The sequence below is a fragment of the Phodopus roborovskii genome, unplaced genomic scaffold (genome assembly GCF_943737965.1).
Source record: "Phodopus roborovskii unplaced genomic scaffold, PHOROB, whole genome shotgun sequence".
Taxonomy (NCBI): Eukaryota; Metazoa; Chordata; class Mammalia; order Rodentia; family Cricetidae; genus Phodopus; species Phodopus roborovskii.
This window is the reverse complement of record NW_026126469.1, coordinates 11,566,114-11,586,198: the sequence shown is the minus strand read 5'-3', so window position 1 is coordinate 11,586,198 and position 20,085 is coordinate 11,566,114. Positions and strand designations below refer to the sequence as shown.

Here is a 20,085-nt window from a genome sequence, read left to right as displayed (position 1 = left end):
ACTAAGAAAATCAGCTCTGGCGACTATTATATTATCTCTATACCATGGGTGAAAGGGTCTTTTCATACAGGTTTCTCATATGGTCTCACCCTCATGAGCCAGTGTTCAGGTATGAGACCTCCCCTCCACAATAACACCAATGTTCATTCAGTATGTATGCAAAAGTGTTAGAAAGGAATCCAGTTTTGCATCCAAAGGCTCATGTTTGTCTGGCTATACCTTAAACTTCAGTAAAAGCTATAAGGATCTTAAGTATCAGGGTAGTGGATTCTCTTCCTGCAAGGCTCACTTTCCTTATTATTTTGCTTGTTTGAAAACTAAAAAACTTGCCTAACTTGTTCTCTAGCCTCTACTCATCCATTGCCCCAAGAGGAACCCCAGCTTTGTCTGTTCACTTAAAGATGGAGGTGTTTTGCTGGTAACAGCTGGACATGTTGGTAATAGGAATGGAGTGGGAATTAGATCTCTTGGAGTTGAAGAAGCAGTAGATTGTTTGAAAGTATTGCAAGAAGGTCATCAAAAGAAAAATGTAGTTCTGATGAGTTGGAAGAAGATCCTGTGGAAAGGGAAAGAGGCCTCATGACAATGTTATACTTGATAAAGGCCCTTATTTTGTCTTGAGCTTCAATAAGCCAATGTGATCTCTGTGGTTCCAGCAAACATGGAGTTTTTCTGGAATAAACCTGTTCAGATCATTAGGCGTTAAATTATTACACTGTGGAAAACAGCACATTTTTAATGAGAAGGGGGCGGGGAGGGCAATTAGTCTGATAGGGTTTACAGTGTGTAGAACTCAGCATATTTCAAAAGCTGAAGTTAGCAAACGGGATTTGTGAATTGACAGGGAATGAAATTATTGCATTAAAAATCAATTAAAAGGGAGGGCCTCTGGAATACTCAGCCTCAAGTTTCCAAACTGAGTAATTCCAAGCTTTCAAAGTGAAAGGCCTACGTGGGAGGTCTCTGTTATTCAGATGAAAACTTTTATTCTCCAGACAGAAATAATTCCCCTCAATGTTGGCTCTGTGGTGTTATATTAATAGTGAAAATGATCTCTTAAAAAATCATGTCTCCAGGGCTGGGACTACAGCTTAGTGCTACAGTGCTTACCCAGAATGCACAAGGCCCTGGGTTCAATCCTTAACACCATGCTGAACAATTTTAAAAGTCCATGTCTTCTCAAGAGTTAGAACAGTTACTATATTTTAAGGTATCTGTCTCAAATTTAGTATACACGTCATTCCTAATGAAGACTATGAGCAGGGGTGTTGACTCTATGAAACATAAGGAATTAGAGATCAATAGACTACATATATATGTCCAACTGATTTACCCTGGGCAGGTTAAGTAGTTGTATACAATCTAGATACATAATAAGATTAAACAAGCTATAATGTCATAAAATAATAACAAAGTATTAAGCTGCATTGATTAGAAGAATCCCAGTGCAGGGACTTATATTAGAGATGTAGAGTTACCTGACAATTGGAAAGTGCTTGTAATGTTTCTAATCAATAGTTAATAAGATTCATAGCTATTAGAGTCTTCATCGTATTTCCTGAACCTAGCACTTAATGGATACTTACAAAACTTATTGATTATCTTTGTACTTTGTAATGGAATTGAGGCTTTGTGACATCTTTGTTTCCCTTTAACTGTTGTCTCCTTTCCACCAACCACACAATGGTTATCAGTTTATTTAAATATTCATTATTTACAAATCTCCTTTAAAACTTCTCTATGGAGCCCTCAACTAATGCCTGTTGAAAACAGGATCAAACACCCATACATAAACACTGAGTTGAACTAGAACCCAGATGCAGATGGAGAGGACAAGACCAGGCTGCAGAAACACAAAGAGACAGCTGACCTGAACAAGGAGGAGCTAACAGGCCACCAGACTGATAGCTGGGAAGCCAGCATGGGACTGACTCAGGCCCCCCTGAATATGGGTCTCAGCCAGAAGGCCTGAGCAGTCTAAGGGACCTCAGACAGTGGAGCCAGGATGTATCCCTGGTGCACAAAAGGACTTTGCGAACACATGCCCCATGGAGGGATAACTGCCTTAATCTAGAGACAGGAGAGAAGCCCTAGTCCCTACTTCACATGACCTGTCAGATCTACATGACCCCACCTGGATGGCATTCCCCTACATATGGAATTGGGGTGGGGAGATGGGAGGGGAGGGTGGTTAGAGTGCATGTGAGAGAGCAGAGAGGGTAAAAGGGAGGGAGGGAGGGAGGGAGAGGAAACTGGGATTGACATGTAAAATAATAAATTAAATTAAAAAAAAATGCTTTGACTCCAAAATTTAAGTTGAAGGACAAGTTACTGGGGAAAAGGATTTCTATTTTTGTTTCCACAGAAAATGAAAAGATGTGGATTCCTTCCAGACTAATGTGGTTTGATCACACCAGACCGCCTGAAACAGAGTACAAGCTAATCCTACATTCAAAACAGCTGGACAAAGCAGCCTTACAGACTACAGCCAGGATTTCTGAATCTTCTTCAAATCCCCCATGACAGCGCCCCTTACCAGCAGGAAGTAGTTTGGAAAGAACGACGCCCAAATTCCCAAATATTGTGTATAAATGTTTGTTTTCATTTAATTGGACTTTTTTATATAAAATAAATTAAAAAAATAAAAAAAATTAAAAAAAATACAAAAAAAAAAAAAAAAAAAAAACAAACCAAAAAACAAATCTCCTTTAAAATGTGGTTAGCAACCCAGGAACTAGAAACAAAACCTTTATAAAATCCAAAGAGGATAAAATTCTCTTAGCCTCATAGTTTTGATGTTTGTAAAATTTCTTTCTTTAGCTTAAGAAATGAGTACAGTTTTGAACTAATTAAAAACTAATCTGATATTTTATGCTATTTAAAGTTTTTTTTGTATCATCATGCTGTAAAAATATCATTAGTTTATGTGAAAGATATACAATAGAAATGAGAAGAATTAATAGAAAAAGTCTTAATTCCACTCTGTTGAAGAATTGAAGGTAAAATGTATGTGCATATGTGTTAAGACTTAAGTGAGACCTCATCCTCCACACAGAAGGACTGGTAGTGCACTCACAGACAGAGAAGCATGGGAGTTTTCACTGACTATGTGAGAGCAGGGCCAGTACCACTGTGCACATCTCAGCGCCAGCTAAGTCATTCATTCATTCATATCCCCTTGTATTGGAGACATCACAGTAGAACTCATAACAGCCTCTACAGGACACTAGAGAAAAGCACTTCCAATCTAGCAGATTCTTCTGATTAGACTCAGTAGTCACGATGCTGAATGAAACTTCTTCATTTTTACTCACAGTCTAGCTATTGCTAAGAATTTAATTTGAGAAGAAAAATCCTATCAAATAGCATTTTCCTTCATTGTCTGAAGAAAAACAAGTGTTAAAAAGAAACATCACTTATTTTTTATATTGAGAGATGGGCACAGTGTCGTAGACAAACAGAAAGGAAGCAGGGCCTCTCTCTATAAACTTTTTCATGTACTCTAAGTTGTAATTAAGAAATAAGTGACACTATTAAATTTAGTCATGAAAGTAGAGGTATCTGTGAACTTGAATAAGATGGAAAGAAAAGCCAATTTTCTGATTATTTTTAAATAAAATATTTACATTTACTATTTTAAGAAAGCACTCAGGCAGATATCTGTGAGTTCAAGGCTAGCCTTGTCTACAAAATGAGGTCCAGGACAGCCAGAATTGTTATACAGAGAAACCCTATCTCAAATAACCAAAAAAAAAAAAAAAAAAAAAAAAAAAAAAAAAAAAGGAAAAGAAAAAAACCAAACCAAGCAACAATAAACAACTCACCCCCCAAAGAAAACAATCAACCAAAAAAACAAAAATCAAAACCAAATTATTATAAAAAACACAATCCAAAGCTTGACCATGAATGACCACACTGGTGAAGCTCCAGCAACCAACAAACTGGAGGTGTAACACACTATGTAGCATTAAAAGCTAATGTCTCTATCACACTACTATCCTATGATATACACTTGTAGTGTTCTATTATTTACTTCATTTGAGGCCATTAAACAACTAATAACAAGCTTACATTAAAAACATCTAGATAAGTATGTGGCCGATAAAATTATCACACTTGGTTCCACTTTGTGTTTCTTGGCTCAAAAGACTTTCTCGGACTTACTATTTTTATGCCACTAATTTTGCCTTCAATTATAAGAGATGATGGAAGTTAATGGAATTTGAGAATGGCAGTTTGCTGCTGAACCTAGCAAATTAAGTTTGCTCATTTGAAACAAAAATGATAAAACGTAATCGAAATTTGAAAGTGTCAGGAGAATGTGAGTCCTTAGATTCTTCTTTCTCAGCCTCAGTGGTTTTAATTTAATTTTCAGAAAGTTGAATTCATAATTAGAGGGAGAGAGGAGTGAGAATGGGGAAGGTAAATAATACCAATAAACACAAGTATGGAGTCATAATTAATTTTTGCCACCTAAATTAGTCTCCCAATTCTTATGGCTTCAGGTGAAAAAAATTAATAAGTGCCATTTTCAAAACCTTGGCTAACCAATAAGCACACATCACTTGTGTCCATTTCTCATCTTCTTTTCAATGGAACAAAGTGACTTTCAGAAGCCTGGAAATGCGTAATTACACAGGCAGGAGTTGGTGGCCTTTGATCATAATTACAGTGCTTTATCCATCCATCACTTGTTGCTGGAGGACTAGTCCTTGTGAACTCTTTAAAGGAGCTGAGAGCCCTGTCAAGACAAATTTGAGCTTCAAAACAGCTAATCAGAAACTTAGCTTTCTTGTCCTGGAACACAGTGAAATTGTCACTTTAATCTTACAATCCATTTGCCTTTTAAGTAAAGTGACACCATGAGGTCTTTCTCTAGGAAGACACATCTTGAACTACATTTTTGTTCTCAGCTTCTTTTGGGGGAATTGGGTGTAAGTTTCTTGTACTTAGGTCGCAGTGTACATGTGAAGGAAGCATTGAAAATACTTGATAAAAATGCTGATTTTTCATTCCTTTCATTTATACTCAATTTCTCTATCTCAAATCTCAGATGAGTGAGGAACCTCCAAGAACAGGGAGATATAGAGCTGTTTCTTCATGTGTGACCTGGTAACCATGCAAATCAAATCATTTTTGTATATTACACAATTTCAAGATGCCAGCCAACCTGCTGATCCCAGCCTCAAGTATGGACAGAACATTTCTCTCCATACCTGGAAAAAATCACAAATAACTATGTACCAACCCTGTTTACCAATTCTACATTTGGGCTTCAGGGGGCTAGGGATACCATCAAGAAGTCAAGTTGAACTTCACATAACAAAATTCACTACTCCATTTTCCCCCTCTCTCAAATGGCTGCTTCTAAGTCTGCCCTTTGACAGCCTTTCCAGCACCCTTAAACACATGTGATTTTGGTATTTTTCTTCCATTGTTTCCACACACAGCATCCTACTTGCGGTACCCTGAAATCTAGGAATGCATCTCCTCCATCTTCTTGACCCCTGCCTCTGCACCATAATCAAGATGACAATAAAGAGAACTACTTGAGTCAAATAAACTAAAGACATAGTTTTTTTTCTCTATGATTTGAAGATAAAAACAACCTGTAGTCAGACTCATTTCTTATTGCTGCTGTAATAAGTTACCACAAACTTAGTGATGGAAATCAGCACAAATTCTTTATGTTACAGTTTGACGGGTCAGAAGCCTTACAGAATGCCTGAAATCAAGCATGGTGTTGTCAGGTTCATTCCCTCTGGGGAAAAATTCATTTCCTTACTTCCCCAGCCTTTAGAAGCTGCCGGTCTATCTTGCCTCATGACTCGTCCATCTTCAAAGCCACCAATCAGCTACGTTGTATTGTGTTTTTAATATTATATCACTTTTGACTCTTCTATCTTTAAAGACACTTCAGATTGCATTGTATGCACGTAGGCATTCCAAATTAATCTGTTTCAAAGTTGGCTATTGGAATCCTTAATTAATAGTGACCTTATTCCCTTTGGCCATATAATATAGTCTATTCATGCATTCCAGAGATTAGGATGTGGCTTCCTCTGATGGCCATCATGCCATCATGGAAAATGATATTCAAAGTATAGTGACCTTGATTGTTAAATGTACATTGAATTGTGTGTGTTGGGGTGGGGAGGAAGCACACAGGTTGGAAGTGATCGCTGAAGGAGGTGCATTTCAGAGTTGAACTGGCTTGTATTTAGTTTTCAAAGTCCTTGAGAACTGCACATGGAAGGACTCAATCTCAACTGCCATGAGCCCTAATTTTGAAAATCTAAGCACTTCATGACAATTGTAAGGGGATGATTTTGTAGGTGGCACTATAGTCCAGTTCTCTGACATGTATACACACTGTGTTGAGAAATTTCCCTGTCCCTAGAACATTCAAATGGGCTAGAATCTCCGAAGCAACATAGACAATTATAATCGCATTGTGGTAAGAAGCTAAAGTAGTTCAGTAGTTCTTCATGATTGTACTTGACATATATATTAGACCCTGTAGATAAATTATGAGTCAATGTTTTCTCTAATTGAGTGTATTAATTGTTCCTATCCTAGGTCTTGCTTCATTTAAGAACAGAATTTAGGCAAGATGAGCAAACTGCAATGTGCAGGCCTTCTTATGATCTGTAAACTATGTAAACCTAATCATTAGAGAAATCCAACTCTGATTTCCTCATTGAAAGACACAGATCCATTCTTTATCCAACACTAGAAATGACATTAAATATGTATTATTTATTTGGGAAGTTCTCCTAAAATCACATAGTTTTCAATCTTTTTTTTTTTAAATTCTCACTGTAATTAGCATTAATAACTATGTTGTGACTCCCTGAAATTAGCAAAGGCTGTAAGTGTTTATTACATTAAACATTAAAGAAAAAGAGAGAAGACACTGATTGTTCTAAAACGTGAGCCTGGGGGAAACTCTTCTCACAAGGTCTGCATGCTTTAGTAGGAAGCTCAACAAGAAATCAGACAGAGTAGGTATATCCTAAGGTCAGGCTACACATGCTCACTTTCTTCCTGCTGTTCCCATTGTTTGCTGTCAATCAGAAAGGAGAAAGCAGAGGAGCTGTCAATGCCATCCTTAGAAACCAGCTTGCCTTGTCCCAGAGCAAGAAGGATGCCAGAGAGGGCAGAGGGCAAATGACTACGCCCACACCAGACATGCTTCTGCCTTTAGGTGAGTTTTATCACACAAAGGAAATGGTCTTCCACTGTAAGTGGACAAGCACCACCCTCCCACTTAAGATATATTTAGAAAGCACAGTTAATAAAGTTGACCTTTAAGTAAGTAAAACAAAATTCACACACACACACACACACACACACACACACACACACACACACACACACGAGAAACATTCTTAGTATGTTTCAGCCTAATGAACTGCTTTTCCATAGAGGTTTACTGTGTAAGAATACACAATATTTTATAAATGGATCAAGTTGTAATGATGTTTACTTCTATTTTATTTTCAAACTTCAATTATCACATCATTTCAAAATGTAATGTTGACTTATCTTTATTTTTCCATAGGCTTGATTTATGAAAAGATATTTTTAAAGAATTGAATACCTCACAGAATGGATTAAAAATGTATTAAACAAACTAGATAGCAATTCTAAAAAGAAAATAATAGAAAGGACACAATTTATATCACAAACAGTAAACAGTGACTTCAATTCTAAGGTACCGACTTTTATATCATTTCTAGTATTTAACTGGCAAAAAACAACCTATGTGCATATGTTTTGCTTATTAGGAAATTAACAGGCTGACTTATTTGCTGATTTTGCACCATTTATTCATGCTCTGATATCTTTGTTAAAATTGGGTCGGAAATCAAATGACAGACTTTATAACTTTTATCCACCTTTCTTATTCTGTGTAACTGCCAATATCACAAAATATGAATATAATAAGCCCCATAGATGTAAACGTCTTTCTCATTTTCAGAAAAGTTTCTGCAAAGACTGAAGTAAATTAGTATTAATTCAGAACACAACCAAATCCATTACACATCAGTATGTTCAGGTGGAAAGAAAAAAAGAAAAAATGAAAAAGAAAAAGAGGGTGAAATCTGTAGTAGCTCATAGTACTTTGAAATGTGTGTTTAAACTGTCCTTTTGGGACTGGCACTAGTATCCATTAATTAGCAATAACAACTTGCTATTCATTCTATTCTATATAAAATAAGAAATTAATGAATTACAGCTAGCTTGGAGTTAAAAATACCAACCTATCCTGTCCTCTCTTAATACAACAACAATAACAAAATGTGTCTTTAGGGTTCTCTCAAAGACAAGGTCAGAAAAGAGAAGTTTAAGTATGTAGATGACTATGATTATGGAATGATTAAATTTGGTCTTTCTTAAAATAGATTTTGTAAACTGAGAACTACCAGGATTGTCTGCTTAGAATAATCAACTCATGCTATTCACCCATTGAACAGCAAAGAGAACAGTGCTGGATTCTTGAGTTGTCATAGTGTTTTTTCTTATTAATATATTTTAATTGTTTTCCCCTACCATAATTCTTCTCTCCCCTGTAATATTTCACTTCCTAATTTATTCACTGAGGTTAAAATATTTAAGGAGACATTAAATATCAAATATGTAAGTATTGTAGAGTTAATCAAATGTCAATAGTGAACATCATACCTTTTTGTTTGGTTGTTTGTTTTTTTCCAGACAAGAGCTCTCTAGCTGGCCTGGAATTTGCAATCCTCCTGCCTCAGCTTCTTCAGTGCTGGGATTACAAGCATGAGCACAACACACCCACTTTCACATGAAATTTCGTAGGCATGTGTTTTACAAAAGGAGGCTTAGTAGCCAGATTTCCTTCTTCTGTGTTTCTTGATAGTTATGTTTTTATTATAAATGAACAGGGATTTTAACCTAAAATGTTTATAAATGTTCCCAGACTTTTTAGCCACAGTCTCAAACCCTGCATGTACTCTTGTGCCTTCTCCCAGACTGGAAATCTACTGAAGTGAGAGCACTCTAAAATTGAAACTTATTTAAGAAGACTTTTATTGCTTTGGTTTTTCTGTATGTTGAAAACTTGGGTTCCATTGCTCCATGAGCTACTAGGTCATCAGGTCTACGGGAAAGCAACTTCTTTTCTAGTATTTCTATATTTGCATTTCTCTGATCCAGCACTAGAAATGCCTGCAGAAGGTTGTATAAGGAATGGAAGGGGATATCTAATCTACAAAGCTAGGGATTTGTGAAGCTGCTGAGAACCCAACACAGTCTTCAGGAAGGGCCCAGAAGGGAACATTATAAAAGTTGCTGCTGAGTCACAGCTGTGTTCTTAGAAATGTGGGTCTAAAAGCTGGTGAATGGAGTGGGTGGTTTTTGAGATTGGAGAAAGGTCTTTGAAGACTCAGTAATCTTGGATATACTGCTTTGTCATCATTCCTATGCCCAGGTCCAGCTAAACTTAATGTTTACGTCATCGAAGAAGACAGATTCTGGATCCATTTGTTTTTGCTACTACTGTAGCTTGTACAGAGAGTGAGAGAGGAGTCAGAGGACCATTCACATTTCCAGTTTCAACCTGGGAGATCAATAACAGTCTCTCTGTTTCTGCCTCTGTCATGTCTCCCTCTCCTTTGAATCTGTAGTCTCCTTTTTGCTGCCCCCCCCCATTCCCTTTATCTTTCCTCTTCCACTTTTCCTACCAGAAACCTCACAGGAAGAGAAAGAGTCAACCCTACAGGAGAGCGAATTACAGAGATGAAAACAGAAGTCTTTCATAATCCCAGGCAAGGCTAAGCCTCCAGCAGGCACAGGTGGCAAGTGTCAGTTTAACCCCTTTCTAACCCCGCCGTTTTAAACACTCGGGACCTCTCTCATTAGTTATACAAAGTACCAAATTCCAACCTCAAATCTCATGCCGTTAAATTAACAGCATCACACTGCTTTGTATGGTGTGAATGTCTCCCATAACTTCACAGGGGAAACACTCTTCAGATTTCATTTACCCGTTTAAAAATAGCAAACTCTAATTTGAAACAGTCTCTTCCCCCGACACAGGCACACAGTTGTGAGCTCTCACTAGTATTCCTTCTCCATGCTAGGTAAATATTTTTCCACAAACACAAATAAAACTCAATTTAATCACAGGTTTTAGAAGTCATATCTGTCAAAAGATGATGTTTGTTTTGAAACAAATCAAAAAGAAAATACTCTTTAGAGCTAAAATGACAAGCCACAATCTGTTTCATATAACAATGGCCATCTATTTTTAAGATACAAATCACAATTTCCAGTGTTTATTTTGACTTGAAGGTTGTCCAATAGATTACTACATCCCTACCCAATGAAATTTCTTTTTCTTGGGTAGGTGTGGACTGAGTGTGACAACTAAGACATTTTAGTATTTTAGACATATTAAAATGATGTGACAATTTTTCAATGTTTTGGTTATTCCTCTGAGAATGATCACACTCATTCCCTTCCTTCAACCTCCTACATCTCTCAGGTCCTCCCTCATCTTCTACCAACCTCTCTCTCTCTCTCTCTCTCTCTCTCTCTCTCCCTTCCCCTCTCCCACCCTTTCTCTCTCTCCTCTTATTGAATCCAGTGGTATGACAATTTCTTTAAAATTATATGGATGTTTTCAAACTTTGATACTTAGTAACTCAAGAAATAAAATTATCTCTCTAGAAGAGATGCCCACAGACCACTTTTAAGTCCACAAAGTCCAAAGTAGTACCCTCGTGTTCACTAAACAAGGAGTAGCTTTTTTTGTACCCAACTGAAACACTCGGAATACACAGGCACGCCAATTCAGTTTTCACACCAATTCAGTTTTGACAGAAGTCACGTCATATTTAAACTCACCGCTGGATGTAAGGGTCAGGGCAGTACTGTAGGGTGGCACACCGTGAAGTTTCAAAATTCATTTCCTTCAACTCTCTTTGATACCAACAGATGGGAAGCAATTCTATAAAGTATACGTATACACCTGAGAATATCTAGGTATGTAGCCAGGAGGCTGAAAGCAATAGGGTCAAATGCCATCAGACATAGAAGTTTAGACACTTCCCTGCTTCACTCAGATTTGCAGAGAGGCGGGGCATTTCTTCCTTTCAGCCAATGAGACTCTTCAAGGGACTAGAGCATCATAAACAGTCGGTTCTTACCAGCTGGGCATCCTCTTTAAAGCTGTTATTCCTCTCTGCCTCTGTTTTAGAGCCCTTGACGTCGAGTGGCCACACTTGTTGCCAATTTGTAGGCATCTCCGAACTTTTGATCTTGCTCGTGATTGGGTGTTGGCATGAATGGCATCAGAGGTTAATCTGAGGAGCCAGGACTGAGCTAATAAATGTCCCCCTCGCTCCAGCTGAATAACACCGCCTTGTATTTGGATCCTGATTTGACTCAGAGCTGCTGTCACTGCTACTGGGGCTAGAATGTTTTGCGGAGCTTAGGAGAGTTTCTTTTTTTTTTTCTTCTCAGTCTTCTCCCTCCCTCACCTCCCCCCTTCAGCCTTCCTTTCAGCCAACCGCCTGTTGTGGTCACAATCTCAAATAGCAAAGACAGGGAAATTCCTTGATTATATTTAACCTAGAACTCACTCTTCGTTTCAGCTAGAGAGAGAGTTATCACGCCTATGTCCTTAGAATTTTTTTCCGTCCCAAATAAAATAGCCATTACTGATTTATTTTATCCATACAAATGCAGGTAATAGTATTCTAAATGTGATGTTAAAGTGGGAACTGATACTTCATTTTAGTGTTTCAAATTATTTTATTTAGGTATTTACTTAGAATTATTTCAAATTGCCTATCAATGGAAAAAAATGAAGTTTATTTCAAACTTTATCAGTTGTTCTCACCTATGCTGTCTTTAATCTCCTTTGACCTACTTTTACATAAAATCTAACATGTTCATACATTTAAGAATTAGTATATTATCAGACAAAGTCACCATAAAGATTAATTTGTTTCCTTTCTGAATGTAGGCTGTAAACCTATCCTGGCTCTGTGGATTTAGAAATTGAATGAAATATGATTCAGAAGCTAAATAGGAATCGAGTCCAACAGGGAAATAAAAGCTGTGTGCCCAAGTGTCACTGACAGAGCAAGCACACATCTCCATTCATGCTTCAATCATGGACACCTGCAAACTAGTGACATCAGAAAATGTCAACATTGTGAGACAACCCAAAGTGAAATCTGACATTTTCCTGTAAGAAATTCTGGTTCAAAATGTGTTCATAAAGATGGTTTATTTGTTGCTCCAGCCAGGGAGAAGCTATTTAAAACCTGACATTCTCTTCCTTCTTCGCAGACTGAGAGTGTCTAACATCTGTGAATTGTGAAGCTCACATAAATGCTGGCCCAAGCCCCAGCCAAATCAGACAGCTTGCTCTGAAAAATGTGTAACTTGAAGCAAAGATCATTTCACTAATTAATTATAGATTTGCTCATTGGAATTGAAGGGTTTGGCTTTCTTCCTAGCAGCAAATCCAGATGACCTAATTTCGAAGTTCTTAGACTGAGAGCAGGCAATGGCCATGGCCATGGGGGAGTTCCATCACACAGGACCTGTCTGCTCCTAGTTGCAAGATGAGTCTTCAGAGGCAGAAGTGGGATGATACTCTGGACAAAGACAGCCTAAACTGTTCCCAAAATACAAGAATGGGGGATAAAGTTCAGTGACAAAACCGGTGTCTAGTGTGGAAAGGCCTGGATTCAGTCATCAATTCTGAAAAGTAAGGGAGAGCAAGACTATGGCTTTAATTGTAGAATTTCCTAAATGTGTATCTGGCCTGCCAGGTACTCAGCATATACACTCTGTCTCATAAGTCTATGATTGTGACATTTATCTCACAACTGCCATGCCTTCCTGGTCTATGCTTCAAACTTTCATCATGATTCTGCTTTGGATCATATTTTGTTCTCCACTAGAGATGTTCTCAAACTTCATCTGAATAACCTTCAAAAACCAAATGATTCCTTTGTCTCTTCATGTAAAAAGAACTGATTTTATCTCTTGAATCCTAAATCTAAATCTTTTTTTTAATTATTTTTTTTTATTTTACATGTCGATCTCAGTTCCCTCTCCCTCTCTCCCTGTTACCCTCTCTTCCCCCTCACATGCACCCTCTCCTCCCATCTCCCCCACCCCAATTCCCACTGAAGAATGGATAAAGAAAATGTGGCACATCTACACAATGGAATACTACTCTGCAGAAAAAAAATAATGGGATCTTGAAATTCGCAGGCAAATGGATGGAACTTAAAGAAACCATCCTGAATGAGTTAACCCAGTCACAAGAAAAGGAACATGGTATGTACTCACTCATTTGGATCCTAAATCTTAAGTTCAGCTGCTATGGTTTGAATATCAACTATCCCTCAAAGGCTCATGTGTCTCATGTGTTCTCACAGGCATTTATAGAGGTTTGAGGACCATTGGGAGGTGGGGCCTACTAGAAGGAAAGGATTCTTTGGGCCATTAGCTTTAAGATTTATAACCTAGTTCCACTGCCGGTCACATCCATGGTTTCTGATTTGCCTAGGTGTGAGCAAACAGCCTCATGCTGCCGCCGCCACAGCTCAGGCTCTTCTTGCTATCATGCCTTTGTGCCTTATCTGTGAGTCACGTCAAGACAGTCACATCAAGAGTTCTGCCTCACACCGAGAGAACAGTAAATGCAGGGATATGAAAAAGAGATGCTACCATGAATAGCTTAGAGCAGATGACCTTGTGTGTACCCCCAGCCATGGCAATTTGTGACTGTGGCCACTCTTAATTAGAAAACCTGAATTCAGAGCAACTCAACCTTAGGTGCCAACCTGTCAAGTTCATCATGGCCTATACCAATCACTTCAGACTATGGGAGCCAAAAAGGAAACTTCTAGAATACAAGGTGGTAAATTACCAAATATCAGCACATGAAGGGACAATCGAGTTCAACATTGTTCAGCACCTAACCTCAGTTCAGCCAGTCTCTATGCATTGAGGGGGAAAGCAAGGTGTGCCTTGGGAAGAGGGTCCTACCAACCCTCCCACCCAGTGTTCCATGTTTCTTAAAATTGTTGCAGCCTGACACCTAGGTAGAACAAAGATTAACCAGACTTCCTGTGTACTTCTAGTGAAAACGTGTTAATTCAGTGGGAAAGCACATGCATTGCACACCGAGCTGTGGTCCTTGGATTTGACCTTGGGCTTCTTGCAGGTCCTGTAATCCATCAAATGGAAATATTTATAGTTAAACTAATGACTACAATCTATTTAAAAGAAAGAAAACGCTTCAGGGGATTGTCCCAATGAAAGGGAAGTTTTGATTCAAAAGGCATCCAAGGAAACACAGACTCCAATTAAGCAGGGAAGAGGTTGGCAGGTTCCCTAACAGACAAACCTGATACCCTCAAAGTCACACCCAGTGTCCAAAAGCAATGTGGGTGGGCTTCTCTTCCAGACATCCCTGAACAGCTGTGTGGGGGATGCACTTCACTCCCACCCCTCCTTCACTCAAAGTCCACGTGAGTGGGAGATAAATAAGGAAACACAGGAAGTCCTTATTTGGTACTGCCCAGATTTGTTTTTCCGGAAGCATCTGCTAGATGCAAGACAAGATGTGCCTTTCCTCTATATGTTTCTGAAATGGAGAAATCTCTTACATGATCATGGTTCAACCAGGGAAACCAAGAAATGCACATCTACTCTCTGTACTCATTTAAAGTTGCCAGTTGTGCCAATCACGCTCACAGAGTGAAAGAATAATCCTGATTCACACATTGTCCTGCTTAGTCCTCTCTCACTGCAAACAGTCCCTTCAGCTGCCCCCTGACACGTCTATTTGGAAAGTTGACAGGCCAGCTGGTTAGTTTAGTTTGGGGGGGGGGTTGCATTTTCTCCTGAGTAGATTCAGTTACTCCCTTTTGGCATGAAAGTGAAGCTCGATACACCAAATCAGGAATTGTGTGGCTTTTAAAATACCACCAGTGGATTTTCCCCAACTTAAAACTCTGAGAAACAGATCATTGTGAAACTTTAACAGTAATTTCCAAGACCTCAGGAAATTCCGCTATAGGTTGTTCACAGTATCATATATGTCTGTGAGATTTAGACTTGTAAAATAGTTAGATTCTGATCTTTTTACATCATTGTCCCTTTTTTACAGTTTCCATGTCATCACCTTTTGCCCCACATGGCCTTGAGAGGAGGTAGGGATGGGATTTTTAGAGGGTACCTTTTAAGTTGGAGTTGGAAAGACTCATTCAAGTAGCATTCGGTTTTGTTTGGGAAGAAACTACTGTCATTCATCCCGGTGGACGAATGTCCCTGAGCATGTTCCTCCTGCTCATAGGTTGACTTCTTGTGGGTGGAGTCAGGATCACTTTGAAACTGGCAGGAAAATATCTGCAGGCTCCTTTATCAGGGATGCAAAATGATATAGGAAAATCAGCGACTTCAGTATTATTTAAAACTTAAAGTGTTTTCTATTATCTAATAATTGTATATTATTAAGTACACATATTAGCTATAATCTGCACATATTATATGATATACAATTACACATATACATACACGACATGGTTGTTGTGAGAAGGATATATGAAATAGAAATTATCTTACTTTTTTTGGTGGACATAAGCACACAAATCTGTGAAGAGCCACAAACAGTAAGGCTGTCTGTCAAGTTTCATGTTGACACACTCTATAAAAAGCCTAGGGAAGATTTTTCCAACTCCAGGAATCCAAGACTATCGACTTCTTAAAAACCATTAAAAGTTTGATCTGTCTATGTGTCTATCATATAAAGTCATTTTGTTACAAAAATCATGCTTATAAAATGTCTATAGATTACTGAATACATTTGTAGTGTTATCAGAGTCTGGGGGGGAGGGGCCAGCTGGAAGTGGCTGTTTTAACAGGTATTGGGTTGCAGTTTTGCAAGATGATAAACTTCTAGAGATCAGTTACATGACACTGTGGCTATATTTAGCTCTACTCAACTGTACATGTAAAAATAATTAAGGCAGTAAACAGTATGTATAATTTTGCATACATAATTTTAAATTTTAAAAATATGTGCAGGTAGATGATGGAATCAACACAGCATTAAAACAAAAGAAAATCAGAGAGCCTTTCTTGAGAAATATGCAACATGAATTTGTGACCTTCTAAGTAGGATTTTACAAAATGGTTTATCAAAATAATAGATTGGGCTTGTGTTATGCATACCATATTCTAGGCATATAAAATCTGACTGACAGCTAGAGGCCTGTCTCAGTCAGGCAGTAAAGTGTTCATTGTGCAATTATGCAGACCTAGATTTGATTCTCAGAAGCCAGGTAAAAAGCTGAGTATGCAGATGGACATCCATAACCCCTCCATATAGGAAGATGGAGACAAGAATCCTAGTCTACTTGGTGAGCTTCAGGCCAGAGTTCCAATCTAAAAAAAAGAGGGGAGTAGACATCCCCTAAGGAGTGACAGTGAGACTGTCATCTGTTCTCTACACATGTGTGCACACACATACATGCACAAGTACACACATAAAAAAAATCTGTTGACATGACCTTTGAAGTGGCCATTCATACTGTGTAAGGAGCTTAAACTTCTACTTTCTGAGTCTAGCACATTTGTTTGTTGTTTTGCTCACTGTAGGTCAATGACCATAGTTAATGTCATGACATGACCTGAATGTTAGCAAGGTTCTGATGTGATTCTCCTAGATAGAGTATTCATTAATTCAACTACTGATTCATACAATCAGCATAAATATTTCTGGAAGGTCTCATTTATGCAGGTTCCAGTGTGCTGGAAGCTGCTGGTAGCAGCTTAATCAACAAGATCCAATCCCTGTGTCTAGGTGACTCTCAGAACACTTGAGAATGATTTTCTTTCACCTTTCAGATTTTTTTAATTTAATTTATTATTTTACATGTTGATCCCAGTTCCCTCTCCCTCCCTCCCTCTCTCCCTTCGCCCCTTCTTCCCTCCCTCCCTCACTTTTATCCTCTCTTCCCTCTCACATATACCCTATCTACCCTCCCCTCCCATCCCCCCCACCCCAATTCCATATGTAGGGCAATGCCATGCAGTTGGGGTCATGTAGATCTGACAGGTCATTTGAAGTAGGGACTAGGGCTTCTCTCCTGTCTCTAGGTTAAGGCAGTTATCCCTCCATGGGGGATGTGTTGGCAAGGTCTTTTTGTGCACCAGGGGTGCATCCTGGTTCCACTGTCTGAGGTCCCTTAGACTGCTCAGTCCTTCTGGCTGAGACCCATCTTCAGGGGGGCCTGAGTCAGTCCCATGCTGGCTTCCCAGCTATCAGTCTAGGGGCCCGTTAGCTCCTCCTTGTTCAGGAAGCTGTCTCTATGTGTTTCTGCAGCCTGGTCTTGTCCTCTCATCTGGGTTCTAGTTCAACTCAGTGTTTATGTATGGGTGTTTGCTCCTGTTTCCAACAGGTATTAGATGAGGGCTCCATGGAGAAGTTAGTTGTTGATCTCGCTATCTGGGATGGGGATTTATGGTAGTCTTTCCACAGAAGCTCAAATTGTTAGTTGGCGGCAGTCTCGTATTTCTCTAGACCTTTCTTTGGGTTCAATTTTCTCTTCAAACCAATATTGGCTCCCTCTTTTATGTTCTCTCTCTCTCTCACTCTCTCTCTTTCTCTCTCTCTCCTGTCTCCTATTCCTACTGGACTCAATCTTCCTAGTTGCACAAGTTTTCCTCTCCTCCCCCTGGCTTTCATCTTTCAGATCTTAAGCTTTGTATACAAAAGAATACAATGTAATACCATAATAGCTCTATGTCTGCCATGACCCATTTAAATGCAGGTAAACTATCCAAATTTTGTATTGTTCCTTTTTCTTGCCACTGAATTTGTTCTATATCTCCCTCCCAAAAATGTGTTCACAATAAATGTTTCTGAAAGAGTAAAAAAGAAAAAAAAAACATAAATGAAAAGGACTGGAGAGATTGGAGAGATGTCTCAGGGATTCAGAGCACTCACCTGCTCTTCCAGAGGACTTGGGCTCAGTTCCAAGCACCCATATGGCAGCTGACAACTATCTATAACTCCAGTTCTAGGGGATCCCAGCCCCCCCCCATAAGACATACATACAGGCAAAACAGAAATACACATCAAATAAATATAAATAAATCATTAAAATATGTGAATTAAAAGAATTGGATATGGTGCACAAGCCCCTGAGTTACTTACTGATGGCCAATTTGAAATTTTGATCTGGGCAAGTGGTACCTGATTGGTACTGATGAGGCAAGATGTTTGCTAGCATCCAGGTAGCTCAGGTTTTGGCAGGAAGAGAATGTGGCGCCCTGCTTTTTTTTTTTTTTTTTTTTTTTTTTTTTTCTTTTTCTTTTTTTGAAACATGTTTTCTGTTTTATTTAAAAATATTTTTAATTTTACATACCAACCTGGCTTAGGTCCTGCCAGGGATCTCCTCAACAGATCAAGCCATATAACTGTCACCCACATTCAGAGGATCTAGTTGAGCTCCCACTTGCTGGGGTCAACTGTCTCTGTGGTTTTGTCCATCATGCTCTTTTTTTTTAAATTAATTTTTATTGAAATTAAAAACAATATTATTTTGCATACCAATTCCAGTTCCCTCTCCCTCCCGTTCTTCCATACCCCTCACCAACATCCCATTCTACCTCCTATCCACTCCTCAAGGAGGGTGAGGCCTCCCATGGGGTGATCATCAAAGTCTGATGACCTAGGCCCTCCCCCATGTATCTAGGATGAGAGAGTAACCCTCCATAGGGAATTGTCTTTCTGAGACCAATAGACCTCTGTGGCAGTTCCTGTCTCCAAACAGACATGCATTTCTACCTTGTTGCTTCAGCATTGTTCATAGGAAGTCCCAAAAGACCATTAATTTTTGTTCAGGAGAAAGTTAAAGACAATCTAAGATCTGCGGATTCAAAAACTTATGGCAACATTATGCCTCTTAGGTATGTGTAGTCCTGAAAAACTACCTATAGAGCACGACTATCAGAAGAAGGGCAAGGAACATTTATGAATTCCTAGTTTTGAAAAGTAGCTATTCTTAACGTTGAAGAGGATTCAGAGGTCATTAAGTGAAAGAGAAAAAAATCCAGTAAGCAAGATAATTTTAAAATAACAAAATTTTCTATGGTAGTTTAGATTTTGTAGGATACCCTTGGAATATTATCTCATCTCTGCCTTCTAACTTTTCAGTGAAGTTGAGGCTTAGACGAGTAGGGTCATCAACTCCCTTTTACACAAGAATAACCAGGAATTGGTAAAGAAATCAATATCAAAACCATATCCTCTGATAACCACCAGTAATCCTGGCCTATAATAGACCCAGACTGGAGACCACCATCCACTTAGGCAAACAACATTAATGAAATGGTCATGGTGTTCTTGGTAGCATACAGGGCTTTGGCAAAAATGAATGTAAATAAAACACAATGCCTTTTAACAAAAGGTTTATTTTCATTGCCCACTCATATAAAAATGCTGATATTTTCTCCACTGGAAGTGGGAAACAAAAGCTGGGCAGTGTGCACTCCAGGTAATAAAGAAGCCAGCACCTGAACTCAGGTACAGCTGTTTTCCTAACATCACCAACACACTTTCACACCCCTGGTAAGATTCAGAATGCTTGAACACATTTCACATCATGGAGTCTTAATAAATGTTACTAGAGCAGGTCCCTGGCCTCCTTTTCTGATCTGGAGAGCCTACAATACCCTAAGCCCCACAAATATCAGCCTTCAAATGAAGGCATGAGCTCACCGTGAGCACCCACATTTGGGCTGAGAGTCAAGAATGTTAACTCCTCTTGTTTTGAAATTGGGTTGTGTGCACACTGTTTAAATATGTGGAGGTGGACCGACAGATAAAATGCTTCTGTGGACTGAAAATAATTCTCAGGGCATCCTTACAGGGATATCCCATGCAATGACACCCCCCCCCCCAAATGGGGTCTTGTTTATAGCAATAACCCTCTGCCAAGTTTTTTCCCTTTCTTCCCAAACTAAAGGAGGAAAAAAAAAAAAAAAAAAGCAGTGGTAGCAAATCTCTAGAACATG

At 38.8% G+C, this 20,085-nt stretch overlaps 1 protein-coding gene across 2 annotated transcripts in view; it reads right to left on the bottom strand.

Annotated features, from left to right (window-relative positions):
• The window catches only part of Tp63 (tumor protein p63), a 198,849-nt gene extending 187,832 nt beyond the window's left edge, over window positions 1-11,017 (bottom strand). For both annotated transcript variants that reach the window (XM_051191239.1, XM_051191241.1), the window contains exon 1: window positions 10,879-11,017. In XM_051191239.1, coding sequence (XP_051047196.1) covers window positions 10,879-10,940 — 62 coding nt within the window. In that variant the 5' untranslated portion in view covers window positions 10,941-11,017. The remainder of the gene's footprint in view (window positions 1-10,878) is intronic.
• Between the last annotated feature and the right edge of the window lie 9,068 nt (window positions 11,018-20,085).